Source organism: Alligator sinensis, unplaced genomic scaffold (assembly GCF_000455745.1).
Source record: "Alligator sinensis unplaced genomic scaffold, ASM45574v1 scaffold1059_1, whole genome shotgun sequence".
NCBI classification, from domain to species: domain Eukaryota; kingdom Metazoa; phylum Chordata; order Crocodylia; family Alligatoridae; genus Alligator; species Alligator sinensis.
This window is the reverse complement of record NW_005842103.1, coordinates 1,104,367-1,120,461: the sequence shown is the minus strand read 5'-3', so window position 1 is coordinate 1,120,461 and position 16,095 is coordinate 1,104,367. Positions and strand designations below refer to the sequence as shown.

General features: G+C 54.8%; 1 protein-coding gene across 9 annotated transcripts in view; it reads right to left on the bottom strand.

The window, feature by feature from the left end:
• Positions 1–8,861: 8,861 nt before the first annotated feature.
• The window catches only part of HTR2C (5-hydroxytryptamine receptor 2C), a 391,327-nt gene continuing 384,093 nt past the window's right edge, over positions 8,862–16,095 (bottom strand). For all 9 annotated transcript variants that reach the window (XM_025205085.1, XM_025205083.1, XM_025205084.1 and 6 more), the window contains one exon: positions 8,862–10,864. In XM_025205085.1, coding sequence (XP_025060870.1) covers positions 10,032–10,864 — 833 coding nt within the window. In that variant the 3' untranslated portion in view covers positions 8,862–10,031. The remainder of the gene's footprint in view (positions 10,865–16,095) is intronic.

The following is a 16,095-nucleotide window of genomic DNA, read 5'->3' as shown; positions in this document are numbered from 1 at the left end:
GGCTGCGGGGAAATGAAAATCAATACGTGCGGCTGTCAGCTGCTCGCGGCGCTCAGGAAGCAACAAAGCAGAGACGGCGAATGTCGATTTTCCTAATGGCATGCGACGGCTGGCGCGCGAAGCACCTTCGTGTGTGCTATGCCATGGCGTTGCAATGCCTGAAAGCGGTGGGCGAAGGCTGGGAAATGCAGCCTTCGTGTCTGCATGGTGGGTCTTTCCTGCCAGGACCCTGGACTCTGACTTTGGGGAGGGTTGGCTTGTTAATGTGAGAAAAGGGACAGCAACTGAGGAGGTGCAAAGCCGCAACAGGGCTCTTTATACCTCCAGGGAGGGAGGGAAGGCAGGCCAGGCTGCTTCTCTCGCTCGCTCGGGAAGTATTGCTACCGACTCCTGGATCCTCGCAGAGGCTAAACTCCTCTTGACTGCTGGGTGTCAGCCTCGGCGCTCGCATCGAGCGGCCAGACTGCGGCCGGTGCCCAGCAAAGGCAGCAAGGCCAGAGTGGGGGTGCAATTAGCTGCTTTGCTGCAGCTGAGGTCTTAGTTTGACAACAGCTCCGAGTCTGTCCCAGACCGGGGTCCTCCGCGGGCGAAGGCTTCCCCTGCCACAGCTGGAAATGGCCCCATGCACCTGGGAGCAGCCAGGGCGCCGCACGGCCACCCTGAACCCTCCAGCCGTGGCCGCGTGCGCTGGGGCCGGGGTTGTGGCCCTGCCGACAGAAAGCAGCTGGGCCTCGTGTCGCGGAGCTGGGGACGCAGCGCCCGTTTGGCAAAGGCCCCTGCCCAAACCTGCGGGACGCACAGCACCGCGGAGGGATGCTGCTCCCACACGGCTACTTGCTCAGTGCTGCCGGGGGCACTGGTTTCAGGAGCAATGGGGACACCTCGCTCTGTCTCTCCCACCCCACGTTGCACCCACGCATGGGCCATGTGCACCCTTGTGCTTGCAAGGCAGCTGGCAGGGGTGAGGCCGCTCGTGGGCCGAGGCCACCGCCGCTCTGGCCCCTTGCATGCCCGCACCCAGCGGGGCCTGTCCCACTGCTGCTGCGTCTCCTCTCCTCTGTGCCAGCTCCTGCACACAGCTGGCGAGCCGCCCTACTATTGCGTTCGTGGCTCCGGCGGTGCCAGGCTTTCCCCTCTCGTCTGTCATCCTTGCTCGCCTTCCCCCTTTGCTCTCCGCACCTCTGCGCGGCGATGCTCCCCCTGCTCCGGTCCTCCGACAGGGCCGCGGCCCCAGCCCTTCCAGCATCCCAGGCACAGCTGTACTCTCCAGCTTGCCTCGCTCTCCTTCTCTCCCCTTATCCCTCGGCTTCTGCCTCTTCGCCGCCCTTCCTCCTACCTTCCCCGTGGCTGTGTCAGAGCAGCAGCATCCCTGCGACAGAAACCCGAACCCAGCCCTTTGACCCTGCTCTCGCCCTTCACCGCAGTGCAACGCCTCCCTTTAGCTGTGCCCCGTGGCGATCCCCATTTCCTGTCGTTTGCCCCAGTTTCCTTGGTATTTAATCCATCCTGGAGGTGGGTTTTGGGTGGTGGAGGCCGGGCAGAACAACTCCGGAGCCCTGCATCACGTTGCGATGTGCTGTGAAGGGCAGGACTGAGCTACCTCCTTTCCCGGGTGAGAGGTGCAGAAAGTCCTGCAGGAGATTAAACAGGATACAGCAGCCAGGCAGACCAGTTTCTTGGCAGCTCTGTCTCTCTCCCCGCACTTCTCTCTGTTGGGCAGGTCCTGTCCGTGCTTTCAGACTCGTGTCACGGTGACCTGGCACGCAGGACCTGCCTCAGGCAGCTGCATCACACAATCTGTTCGTAAATACAGCTATCTCTGTCTGGAAATGGGTCAAGAACATAGGAATTACCATGGACTGGGTCAGACCCTACGTCCGTCTTGCCCAGTCTCCTGCGTCACACGGGCAGAGGCAGAAAGGGAGGTGGCTGGGTCTGAGCAGGGTTTCCCCTGTTCCTCTCCCACTTGCAGCCTCCAGCATTGAAGGTGGAGGATGCAGAGGCCGTGCCCCTCGGCCCTGTGCTCAATAACTACCCATGCCCTTTCCTCCAAGAACACATTCAATCCTTTTTTGAATCAGGCTACGTCGTCAGCTTCCACCACATCTGGTGGCCACGTTTTAAAAGCGCCGCGCTTGTACGACAAACTGGGTAGACAAGAATTGCCTTGCATTCATTTCAAACTGATGGCCTCCTAGCTTCACTTTGTGACCCCTAGTTGTGACTGCGCAGACGGGGCCAGCGCGCCAACCGTACAAATATACCTCAGGAAGGAGCCCCCCGCCCCAGCAGTAATGCACACAGCTGCGTGTTTTAAATGCCAGTTGCATGCTTGTCAGGTCCAGGAGTTTCAAGTTTTATCTGAGGCCGTTTCAAAGCAGCCCACGTAGAAGGCGAGGCGGATTTGCAATTTGCAGACTGACCCAAGTTTGTGTGTGTATAGATATAGATATAGCAGTGTATAGCTACAGATACAGCTATAGATATAGGTATAGTGGTGTATAGATATATCTATAGATCACACACTTTCATGAGCTGAAGCTAACTTCATCAGCTGTTAAGAAAGGACATGCAGAAAGCTGAGTAGAAGACAGCTTGAGCAATGGATATAGCTATCTACTTTGGTTAGTCCATAAGGTGCAAATCTACTCTGCCTGGTACCTGACTTCAGACAAGCGTGGCTAGCCTGGTCTGTATTGTCCTGTAGACAGATGGAGAGTCCACATGAAGACGCCCAAAGATCTTTCTGCTTTGAATTGACATCTGTCATCTTGCCAGGAGAGAAGAGGTCTGGACAAAGGGACAGATTATAGGAAATGAAACAGCAGGAAACTTACTGCACGTCCGGGGCAGCAGTCCACGGGTCTGCTTTACTCCAAGGTGAGGTCCTGCTCCGCTGAAGAAGGGGCCTCGGATTAAAATCATCATTGGCTCTGATTAGACTCCTCAATGAGCCACCAGCTTCATTAGCAGCTAAATGGCTGTGTGAGAAGAGACTGCATATTTAAGCCCAGACAGCTGAACATAATTGTAAAGTACTTCTATAAATTTTAACAAATTTAACCGGGAATTAGGCGTTCGGCAACTAGGACAGACAACAGCTTAAACAGTTCAAAACAGCCACAAAGAAGATCTATAAAAAAAAAAAAAAAAAGAATAATTAGGCTGTATTTTAATCAAACATCAATTAATCCAATTTAGCTGTGACCTAATTAACGTCTGAGACACAGGCAGGTTCAGAACAGCAGCTTTAATTTACTCCTCTGTGATGTTGCACGATTCATTCGTTTCGGTACGCTCCCCGTCTCAGGTTGTTTAATGAGATGTGTCTGCAGACCAGGAGCATAATATTTCCGCAGCAATACAACCGCACGCATCGTCCTGGGAAATCACGTATGAAGTTCTCTTTAAATGCTACGTACGTGGGAAACAGGAGCTGGTGGCGGACGTAACGACTCCCACGCATTGCTCTTCCTTGCAGTCCCTCCAAATTTAGCTCCAATTGGTTGCACAAAGTCATGTTTCACTTGGGAACTCACCCGAGCATGCACTTGTCCCCTACCATATCCTTCCTTCCTTCCAGGTTTCTAAATCCCTTTGAAGATCTGCTTTTGGGACCAACCTACTTATAACTGCTTTGCAGGCCAACTTTTTAGGTTCTTTTAGAAGACGGCATCCTGGAAGGGACTCAGGGAAACTTTGCAGCTTTCCCTTCTTTACGGATTGCCATAAAGGCAGAATCTGCGTTAAAAATAGAATAAATTGGTTTCCCCCCCAACTAGTCCCTTGCAGCAGCACCGTGGCGCTCCCATTGCCTCCACTAATGCTTCTGGGTTCACGTGCAAGCTTTGTCGGAACGAGGAACGGCGCATATTTCTCGCAGTGGATGCAGCTGGACGCCGCATGCCTGCAAAGTGCGGACGAGGGGAAGCCCTTTTGGAGAGCTAAAGGGCTGAAAACGATGCAGCCTCCCGGCACAGGGCACGATAACCTGAGCTAACTGGCAGAAGGCCCCTTGGCTGCTGTTATCAGGTGTTGCAGTTTAGGGTAGTCCAGGGGTTGCTCTATATCATTATGCAGCTGCTGAAACGAGACCAAAGAGGGATCAAGGGGCCGTAACACGTACAAATGCAATGTTTCTCTGTGCAACATGTATCCTGGGCATCGCGAAGTACATGCTTTACATGGCCTGGCATCTACTTCTTCGTGCCCTGCCAGACCTTTAGCAGTACCTGCAGCAGCAGGCTGAGAGGAGAAGCTGCCTATGACTGACCGCCGTGAGCGGGCCATATGTAATCAAGCGACTCTGACACGAGCGTCCAGGGTCTTTGCTCCAAGGAGGCAAAGATTTCTCCGCACGCTGCCTGCCACTCCTGGGCTCTCACGTCCAGAAACATTTTGTGACCGTACCTTGCTGTTCTGCACCTCTGTCTTCTGGAGTCACGCGTCACCGCTCCTCCAAATAGTCAGCATTTTGGTTCATGCGCTGGAGGAGGACGTCATTGTTTTGTCCGTGACATAAGCAAAGTAACGAATAGTTTTTAATCTAGTCTCAGCAGTAAATAGGAAAAGCCTCCTTTGCATGGCATCAGCAGGCGTGTCTGCCAGTCGACTGCTGTGCGGCCCCGGGGTGGCAGAGTTACGTGCTGACTTCTGCCAGGACGAGCAAAGCCAGACCTGGGAGGACGAGCTTCCTCGTGGGTGCAGCTGTCACAACGCTAAACAGACGTGTCAGTAAAATCACCGCAATAAAAACCCGCAGCAGCGGCATGCGTTATAATTCTCTTTTTCATGTTACCTCCCTCTCGGCCCCCGGTTGCGCTGGTATTTGGGAACCCGCAAGATGAGGGCAGCAAGTCAGGGCCAAAGAGCCACGCTCCCTCCTGCAAGGCCGTGTTGCGTGTGTGTACGTACGTGTGCATACGTGAGGTTGTGTGCTCAATGCCGTGCTGGCTTGGATCCCTCTCCTATCAGCTTCCCCTGATGCCCCTTCTTCGTGCGTGGGGTGGAGCCTGCAGCTCCTAGCATTTGACCCAGGGGCAGCTCGCGGATGCTGGACCGGGGAGCAGCCCAGCCCCGGCGAAGTCTGCCTGTGCTCTCAGGCTGCTTCATCACGGGGCAGTCGCTGCAACGTCTCAGTGCCCACAAACGGAGCTGCAGCCCCATACCCTGCCACGCGTGACAACAGGCGTGATGCTGCGTGTGCTGATGCTGCGTGTGACCCTCCAAACCTCCCTATAGCACTGGCCGCTGGTACCGCTGGGTCGCGGTCCATCGCAGAGGCTGCGGATGCCTTTCCAGTGGGACTGAATGGGAGCAGGACTCTGGCTACACACAGCCATCGCTTTTGTGGCTGGATCAGCCGTGCTGGTTCGTGTCGTGGCACAGCTGCTGCGATGCTGGCAGGTAGGGACGTCGGACCACGGGGCTGGGCTCCTGTCACTTCCAGGGCTTCAGGGGCCTGATTGCATGGGACAATGGCTCTGGTTGCTTGGCCCCGACCCAGGGCATGCATCTGAAAGCTTAGGGAGCCCCCCAGTCTGTGCTCGCAGATGCACACGCAGGGTTGGGACAGGGGAATCCCTGGGGGAAGGGAACAGGGGGCATATTGCGCCATGAACGTACAGACATCCACCACGATAAAGCACGGAGAACTGATAGCAGGGACCATCGTGCAACTTTTCTGGAGTATCGCGGCAGAGACGTCTGTACACCCATGTGCTGTCCTGCCGTTAGAAGTTGCACGGCAGGACAGAGGCGACGTCTGCTTGCAGCCTCTGTTGTCCGGCACTTGCCCGCTCTCTGATATAACGTCTCTTGGCCTGGGCTGAACCAAAACCTGCTCCCGACCCATGAGTCATCCTCCCGGACAGAGCAGGGCTGCCCCGAGAAACAGCTCCCTGCCCCGGTGCGTGCGTGGCACGGACGTGACGCCTGAATCCCCACGCTGGCTTTGGGCCCCCGGGACCCTTGAGGGGTTACTACTGTTGACCCAAGGGGTACAAGGCCGGGTTGTCGGCCTCCAAATCATGCAAAATTTGGGGCCCATACTGTCCTCCATGTCTTGAAAGGAACAACTAATGGGCACAAGATAAGCAGCTTGCAGTTACCGAATGATAACCCACCGCTGGGTTCACATGGCAGCCCGAACAGGCCTCTAAAGGGCACGGACCAGTGGGAGGCTCTTGGCAGTCAAGGAAATCCTGGGTTAGGATCAGCTTGTGCCAACGGTACCACCGAATGGCGTGCCTCGCGTGTGAAGTGGGAGGATGGGTTTGACCCAGGAGATACCAGCCTGGTTTCCCCTTCTCCCTGGTCTGTTCATGGCGCCGCAGCTGTGACCCCGAGCTCCGGGATCCGGTCCGCGAAGGATTTCCTGGGCCACCTGTGTGCGTCTCTCCCCGGCTGCTTTGGGAAAGGAGGGCTTCCACCCGCCGCCGCTTCCAAGGATGGGTTTCCACACTTCCAGCTCAAGTCTCGGGGAAAGCAAGGCGATCTGCACGTTGTGGTTGTAAAGCACATCACGTCTGAGCAGAGACCCAAGCGCACACTTCCCCCAGATATCTCCAGAGCAGGACTTCTGAAAGCGTGCAAGAGGTAACTGCAGGAGAGGCCGAGCGGTTGGGAGGAGGACGTGACAAAATGCAACCGTTGTTTAACCCCTCAACACTGTCACTTTTCATAGAAGTGGAGACTCACCTCTCTGAGGGCTGGAAGGGTGAGGACATTTGCTGGCGTGAAGATCCTGGGCCGCAGCCGTCGGAAAAAATCCAGTACCTGCTCTGGCTCTTTTGATAAGTATACGTTTTAATGGAGGGTAGGGGGAAACGAGGTGTTATCGCTTTGATGAAAAAGCCATAAAAATAAAATTAAGTAAGAATGATTAAATCAACAGACTTTCTTTAATAAATTAATAGCAGCATCACAAAACCCTGGTGTGACGAACCAAAGGGATGTCGGGTAGGTGACAGCATTGAACCATTCACAAAGATGTTTCTCATCTGATGGCGGGGTGGGGGGATTGTAAGGCAATCCTCTTGCATGTCTAAACAGATCATGTACATCGAAATGGGCTCGGCTGAGAAGCAGCGCTTACCATATTTACAGTTCTCGTGTTCAAATGGTTTCCCGTTTTTAAACATCTATAAAAGTTTGGTAGACTCGGTGTTAAATTCTCAGTATTTACATCCAAATACAGCGGCGCTTTCTTTGCCCTCGAACGACAGAGTCGGCCTGGACTGGCTGGATGGTGCCCAGTCCAGGATGACCCTGGCCAGTGGACTTTGCTAGATGTTTGGATGTCAGGACACGTGAACTATTCACACACGTGCTATAAGCTCTTGTCGTTCAACTTATTGCTTGATGCTTTAAAGTCTGTGGTTGCTTTTTCAACCTACAGAGATGTCGAGATTTATGTTTTGGAAAAGACGTGCTGTGAATTTGCCCTGCCAAGACACCCAGCAAAAGAAAACACAGCTCCGATTTGCTCCGGTGCTTGCAGGACCCAAAGCTGAACCGGGAGCGGGGCAGCCCCCACGGACGCGAGCTGGTCTCAACAGCTCAGTCCTTTCCTGCCGGCACTGATGCTTGCAGGGAGGTGCACGTGGGAGCAGCAAGTAACGCTCGGGGCCGTGGCTGGTCCCTGCCGGGCGCATGCTGCCTTCCTACACGTGGCAGGGTGGGCCCCCACTGCTGCACCACCCCCTTTCCCACTGATTTCAATTAAATGACTCTGGCTTTACGCTGATGTGAACGAGACCCGTCGGCTTCAGGGGAGCAAGCCCGGACGTCGTATTTCTGTGACGGCCCCATCCAGATTGCTGGATACAGCGCGATTCAACAGCATCGCCGGTCCGCTAAAACGGCAGCTCAGACTGGCAGTTCCCGGACCTTGATATCTGCCGCTCACAGACCCAACAAGTAAAGCCAGGCTCTGTTAGTCAAATGCAACTTGTTCTGGACCTGCAACAAGCCACGCTACTCTCGAGCTGCTCCTAAGCAGAGGCTGCCACACGCTCCCACGTGCACCTACCGCGCAGCAGCATTGTCAGATCTGGGCGTTAGCTGATGGAGCTGTAAAACAGTACGGGCTAGATCTGATGCTAAGTGATGCTCTGAGCACGAGGTGGCACGTGAAATGTATCCCTCCCAAAGGCACCGGCTCAAGCAGCACGTGCCCGAGAGCTCACCGACAGCGGCACAATCGGAAAAATCAGTCCAAATTACCTAGGTGTGCTGACTGCAAGTGCCTTGGTTCACCTGCATTGCAACCTGGTGTGGATGCGCTTGCTCACTTCAATGGGACGTTGCATCAGTTTAGCTCGTTTCAGTCAGGTGGACTCATTCAGATCCACACCAGGGTTCAATACAGTTTAATCCACTTCAAAGTGAATTCAGATGACCTTTCCTGAACATCCCCATGTAGACCAGCCTTCAGCTACAACTTCCCCCCGGCTTCCTTCCTCCTTGCTGCGGGGTAGGACTTCCTTTCCGCTCTGCGCCACCAGCACGCGATGACACCCGGCGCTCCCCAGACTGGCTCTCCTGGCCCCGGGGGTTTCCGACGCCCCTTCAAGTCACTCTCTGCCTCCGCACAAGCCTGGTGCCTGGCGTCTGCAGGGATGGCGCATGGAAAGCAAAGCTCCCGCTCCTGAATTTTAACCCTGCCAATCCCAGGACCTGCAAAAGCAGCATGTCAACATGCAAAGAAATGGCCGAGTTGAGAGACTGGGAGAGGATGCAAACCCGAGCTCTCTGGGACCAGGGCTCTCTTTCCTGGGTAAAACGAACAGCCTGGTGCCACGGGATGCCAAAGGCAGAGGGCTGGCCCTGCTGGGGCTACATCCTATCGGTCTGGCCCGCGACCTCCCTGCACCAGCACGCCAGGAGAGGTCTGAGGTCCCTCCTGACTTGGCCGCTGGCCCAATTTGTCCTTTGCAAGGAAGATGTTGCATGGCATGAGTGAGGTCTGGGCCACTGCTGGCTCTGCGGCTGGGGCTGGGCCAGGCGTCTATGAACCGAGGGTGCTCTGGAGAGAAGGGATGCCAAGAAGCTTATGGGGTGGGGGGTGCGGCGGCTTGCACGCTCCCTTGCCCCAGCTGCTGCTGTGAGAAGCGCAGACCTGCCTGCCTGCTAGCCCTGGCACCCTGGGGTGCTCCTTGCTGCTGCCCCCAAGCAGGCTGAGAACAGAAAGCCAAAGTGGGGTGTCCCAGCCTGGGAAGCTGCAGGGCCTGTCTCCACGTGGGCAGAGCCTTGCCCCGGCAGCATGCTCCCAGGGGCGCGGAGCAGGGCAGACAATCCCTCAGCACTGCTGGGATCCCAGGACCAGCTCGCACCAACGCGCTGAGGTTGCACAGCGGTCCTGGGACGGCCCCCCTCCCCTGCGGACATGAATGAACACGTTTTAGTGCCCAGGAGCCCACCGATCTCGGCTGCCACGGACCTGCGGTCACAGCCGACCCAACATCAAGTCTACCGTGCCCCGGCTGCCGCGGCTGCGTCTCGGCGGGGCGCTGGTTTCCTTCCAGGGTTGTGGCAAGATGAATTCCTGCACTCCTTGCCTTTTCATGGCCCCTGACATGGGTGAGGATTAAAGTACATATTTACTGTCAACCTGAAAAAAAAAGTTAGACTGACCAAGACCATTTTCCTGTATTCAATATATAAGTATTAATAGGTCATTCTGGACTCCAGCAAACACCACCTGAGATAAATATTCAGCATTTTTGTTCATGCACTGGAAGAGGAAGTCATCGTTTAGTCCGTGACATAAGCAAAGTAACGAATAGTTTTTGATCTAGTATCAACAGTAAATAGAACCTTAAACTTCACTGCGGTGTATATATATATCTGTGTATATATATATATGTATATATGAGTTAAAGTACTGGACCGGAAAGATGGATGTTTAAAAAAAAAGCTTTGTTCGGAAGCAGTATTTACAACGCTCTTCGACGGAGACGCACATTGTTACACAACCGTGTTTGGGCTGCAGACGCATCGCCGCAGACGGCTGCAGCCGCGGGGCTCTGCTACACGCAGCTCACCCTTTCGCTTACAACATTGCAGCTATTTATCGACAACTCTGAAGTCCCTGGCTGCATTTCTAAGCCTTCCTCAATGTCACCCAGCTCCATGCTGTTGAATTCATTGCCATTTCGATAGCTGTTTAAATTGAGGTCCTTCCCGTACAAAGCTGTAGAGGGGACGTTTGGACATTGGTTTTGTCTCAGAGTCGATGTTTTATTGGCCTTGTATTGGCAGCGGATGTAGTTGGAGAAAGCCCTGCGATAGGTTTTATTGAAGAGTGTGTACACAAGGGGATTGACCCCGGAGCAGACGTAACCCACCCACACAAACACGTCCAGGAGTTCGGCCAGGAGGTCTTCGCTGCAGGTCTCCGTGCAAAGCACAGACATGACATTAGTGATGAAAAACGGGCACCACATGATAAGGAACAAAAAGAAGACGATGCCCAGGACCTTGGAAGCCCTCCGCTCATTGTTGATGGACTGCATGGTCCCCTTCCGAAAGAGCACGGCCTCCTTGTTCGCGGGGGAGTTTAAGTGAGAGGTCCCCTCATGGTTCTGGAGCATGGAGATGTTCTCGGTGGTGTTTTCCTTCTTGAGGCAGCTCATGCTGCTCCGTCTCTGCTTGGGCATCTCCCCGTACATGAACACGGTGGCTTGCCTCTGCAGCACCTGCACCGTCAGGCAGTACGTGATCACCATGATGACAAGCGGGACGAAGAACGCCACGAAGGACCCGATGAGGACAAAGTTCCTTTCGTTCAGGACGCACCTCCCTTTGACGAACACCCGGGAATCGTCCTGCAAACCCATGACGGGAATGGGCGAGGAGATCCCTGGAACGGGGAATAAAAACAGACCGTTACGACAAGCCGAGGCCCGGAGCACGCGGGGCAGGGACGCGCGCCCTACGTTCGCGGGGCTGCGTATTCAACCCATTCAACCCACGTCACTATCCTCTGGAGGAAATAAAGAATCCCCTTTGCCGTGCGGAGGCTCGCTAGATGGCACTCCAGCTCCAGCAAGAGGACGAGCTGCCGTCTCGACCGTCTATATGCCATTGCGGATCCATGCACTGAATCGCCTCCCCAAGGTCTCGCTGTAACTCAGCTACCGGGCTGTCCTTTCTCTGACATTCATTTTGCCCTGCAGATGCTCTCCCAGTTGCACACGAGGTGGCTATTTACAACACGCGCGGGCAACCCTGGTTTGGAGAGACTGTGAGAGCATGAGAGTAGATTTGGGTAGATGCAATAGCTTTTATTAGACCAACTAAACAGATGGAAAAATGATTCTTTGCCTGCTTCCGCCCTTCTTCAGGCCTGGGGAGAGTCTGCTGGGCTTGGGGCGCTCTCCCGGGTGGGGTGGAAGCCAACATGCAAAATGCAGACCTGTGAAAATGCAAATGCGTGGGACATGCATGCGGGGAGCACAGACACTCTTAGCCACTGAGGGAGGAATCAATCACATGCAAGAGAGCTGCATCCAGCCAGCTTTTAAGGGCTGATCCATGCAATAGGGTTGAAATGGGTCTGACAGATAAACAGCCGCCTTCTCCATGGCATCGTGGCCACATGCTCAAGGCAAAGTATTTGCTGGTTTTGGTCTGATCCTGAGTGGAGCTGACAGGTGCTCAGTACCTCTCAGGATCCAGCCCCGTGCCTGTATTGCTCGGGGAGTGCAGACATCCCGGCAGGGATGTCTGCAGGCTGCGTGCGCCTCTGGGAGCGGTGCTGCCAGCACAGTCGGACTCGCTGGTACTCTGCAGGCAGCTTGGTGAGACCCAAGCAGGGTTTGCCTTACTCCTGTCTCCACGCAGCGCAGGCTGGCAGGGGAGGGCAGCGAGGCCCCAAAGCCCGGGCGCCTTGTGTTCCTGCCAGGGCAGCGAGGAGGCACCCGCGCACGGGCCGGTCTGCGATCTGGAGCCAGAGCGCAGCAACCAGGCTGAAGGCATGCAAACTTGAAATGAATTCACTACACTGGTAGCTGTGCGCAGCGTCTGCGTCTCCGAGCCCCAGGCCTCCAGACGAAACCCCAGAAGTCACCAAACTTCGAGTGGGCTTTTGCTGTCTGACACCTCGTGCTATTCCTGCCGAGAGGCAGATCTGTTGAGGACAGGATGACAAACGCGAGACGAGGGAAGAGGACTCTCTCCTTCCCCACCCTGCTTTGCTTGGCAGGCTGCGCGCTGTCCTGGCACGCTGCCGAGCTCGTCTCCGGGGCCAAAGCCCTCTCTCTGGCCACGGCGCTTGCTCGCTGCAAAGGGAGAAAACGCAGCCGGCAGCAGCGATCACATCGACGGCAAAACAGCCCTGCTCTGGGGGCCCAGGGCCAGGGTGGGATGTCAGGGAGACCATCACAATGAAACGGCCTGGAAATACAGGCGCGCTAAACTACCCCTGTCTCGGTACCAAGACCTTAGCCTCTGCAAAAGCACTTAGTGAATACGGGACAGAGAGGGTAGGTCTCAACGGGGGTCTGATTCCCACCTTTTCAAGCTGTAGCACAACTGCAATGGAGAAGAATACGCAGAGACTGGGGGAAAAAAGATGACGAGAGAAATCACGCGCGTTTCAGGCTCCTTCAGCAAGATGGCAAAACTAGCAGTGGCAAAGGAAAGCAGGCTGGTAGGAAACAACGTGAATGTCAGATTTCCATGGGAATATAATGAACGCCGGCGTGTGACACAAAACTACTAGTCGAAACAACCCGCGGTGGACAGACGTCTCCGTCTCCTTCTCCTACTCTATGCATTATTATTTACTGAGCGGTACTACAGGAGCTGCTTCGGACACCGAATCTGCTGGGGCCCGTGGTGCCAGGTGCTGCATGAACACACGACAAGGGGGGTTTCTTCCCAGAAAAATTGATGCACTAAAGCAGCGGTCAGCAAGGCTCTGGAGCCACGGGACAGGTGGGCTGGTGTCCCCCGAACCGGCCAGTTGTCGCTGTTTCCCCTCCCTGCCCATCCACGGCACAAAGCTCCCACGACGGCTCTGCAGGCCGTATCCGGCTCGAGAGCTGTACGCTGCCAATCTCTGATCTAAACAGGCAAGGCAGGAAAAGCCTTGGGTAAAGGGAGCGTTGCTATCCCTGCTTTGCTCATGAGGCACCGAGGCCCAGATTGGGGCATCTACTCCCCCCGGTGCCTTGGGACTCCCCGGCCCTGGGGTCACACCGGCAGCTTGTGCCAGAGCCAGGAACTGAACTTGAATAAAAGTGTAAAAAATAAAATCACATGAAAATAACACACAGTCTGTGGCTGCCGTCTCCCTCATTTGGGGGCCACGGGTCTATTCAGTTTGCCCGCAAATGCTCCCCTGTGCAACCACACTGGGCCGTCTTCGTCCCGGGACAGCCCCCTGTAGTCAGTGAAGTTGTGCAGTAATTGCTAATCAACCAGACAACAGCAAAAATATAAGTGCAGGATGCAAATATATCAAAAGATCAGCAATTATAAGAGATGAGCTGAAGCCATTCTGCTCCTGGATGCCAGTCCCCCCACCTCCTGCTGCTAGTTCAGTGGTTCATTTCACTCCCAGAATGACCTACATCTCTAGCAAGTCTCTCTCACCGGGTGATTACGTGAAAAGGAAAATGGGAAAAACCAGAGTTTGCAAAGCCATGGCCCACGCACATCGATGACACGAAGCCCAAAATGGTTTGTATCTTCAAGACGAGTGCTAAATGCAGGGAAGAATGACCCGTGGCAATTTTCCTGTTCGAGTGAAGTGGCTTTCTTGGAGTATATCTGCAGAGTATATCCAAGACCTGTCAGCGTTATAGATGTAGCCTTTCCCAGGAAGTCATTAAGGGGATTTCTGCTAAAGAGCAGTGACCTTACGAATGTTTCACAAGCATGCACACGCCATGCCCCTCCTAGCCCAAGCTCCGGCTCCAGCATCCGACCTCCTCTCTCTGTTCAGACTGGAAAAGGTAGCATCAGCAGTTGTTGGCCACCCTCACCACCTCCGCTCCAACTCGGACTACTAGGATCTCAATCCAGCCTGTCTCAGTGTCCTTTTGCAATGCAGTCTGGGAAGCAAATGCGCCTGCTGTGCGCAGAAATCAACAGCAAATTCACCCATGGTGCCGCTTCACTGCGTTCCCGGGAGTTTCACCAGAGTTGGCTTTCGCCCGTGGTGCTTATATGAATGGTCCAGGTATCACTAATGACTAACTGGAAGATCTTGTGCATATTTTGGGCCTAATTCCTTCCCCACTGGCATAAATCAGGAATATATTTACATCCTACACTTACATTTGCAGTCAAAACAGAGTTCTGGGGAAGGAGCACACCGAGCGCAGTACCGTTTGGATCTAGCCCAGTCATTCACAGGCACAAATGCTTGGGAAAATGTTCTAAAGAGCTATTCTTGTGAAATGCTGTTATCCCGAAAATTGACTGTTTGGCAAACAAATCGGGGCAAAGCGGCCACTTGTCGAAACGGAGCTGGGAACTTCCACATCTGCAAAAATTAACTAAAATTAACTACTTGCTGATGATGCCTGACAAGAATATTCTGCTCTGCATGTTTCTAATGTGAGTCATATTTCTTAATAAAACACATGGACTTTTAACTGTTGTGACATGGCTAAGAGGGTTGAACTGAAGGACCCCATTCCTGGCTGGGAGGAGGGGGGAACTCTCCCTCGGATCCGACCAGGTGGAAGGAAATGATTGCGGGATTGGTGCCAACATCTGAATCTGTTTCAGGGCGCGTCTACACAAGACACTTACTGCACATTAGCCTAATAACATGCAGTAGCCGGCGGTTAAAAACCATGCAAATAGCAGTGTTATTAGGGCTATACACTAATAAACCATCTGCCAGTGCTACTGCGCAATAACTCTAGTTACTGCACATTTAGTTAGTACATTGTTAAGCAAACACTAAATTAAATGTGCAGTATCTAAGGGGTGTTGGTTGCAGCCGTGTTGGTGTAAGGATGGGCTCTTTGGGTGTCTAAGGTGCATTGATGAACATGTAGATGCACCCCCAGGGTCAGATGGGACCACGAGATCATTCAAAGCCATTAACTTCCACCTACTCATCCAAATATTGGGTCTGAGAACTCATGTCTGACAAAAGCACCGTTATCAGCTCAAGAGAGGGAGGATCCACTGTCTCTCTGGGAAGCACGTCCACCCCAGAGCCAGAGGCAGCATGCCAGGGTCGGTCACGCCAGTGCCACACACAAAGCAGAGCCCGCGTCTCCTTGCCGCTCCCCTGCTTACAAAGCCAAGCGTGGCACTCGCCCTTCTGCCATGGCGGTGCACGGGGAGCTCAGGTCCAGGTGCCTGCCGGGGCAGAGCCGTGCCTGCCAGCTACACAGCACCCCTCGCACAGGGGAAGACAAAGCATCCCCCTGGCCCGCAGCTGCCAACAGCTGGACCTCGGGTAGCGGCTGCCCAGCGCATTAGACATTGCCGTCTGTCTTATCCACGGCCCTTGCCCCCCGAGCTTGCACACCGGACTCGGTCTGCAGGCGCCGGGGCTCGCAGCTATCACCTGTGCGGGCACGAAGTGCTGCGAGCATCACCGGGTAAGGACGTGCTTGCACTGCAGCTGCCGCCAACCGTGCTTGCTGGGGCTCTGATCCACCCTGCAAGCATTGCTTTCGCCCCAGACGGGGATTCCTGTGGGAGTGCTCAAGCTGGATGCTGCATGGGCCCGCGGGACTTCCTTCCAGCACGAGGACGGGGCAGCTGGCCCTCTGCAAATCACCCCGCTCCCACTTGACTCAAGCGATGCAACCCACGCTGACGCTGCCTACAAGATGACACTAGAAGAGACTCAGCCGGGGAAGGAAAGCCAAGCTTTCTAGCAGCAGGACGCTGCTGGAAGCCAAAAATCAGCCCGGAGCAGACAAAGCCGAGAGCTGCTTCTGCCTGTGAGCGCTCGGCGAGCACTGGGAGCTGTCTGCTCGCCCCGTGCTTGGATCCAGGGCAGTCTCGCCCCACGCTCCCTCGGCGGAGGACCGACACGCCGCCCCGATGAGGGGGATGCCTGTTCCTGATGACACCAATGACCACCCCTCTCTTACCCTGGGCAACAGCTCTCCT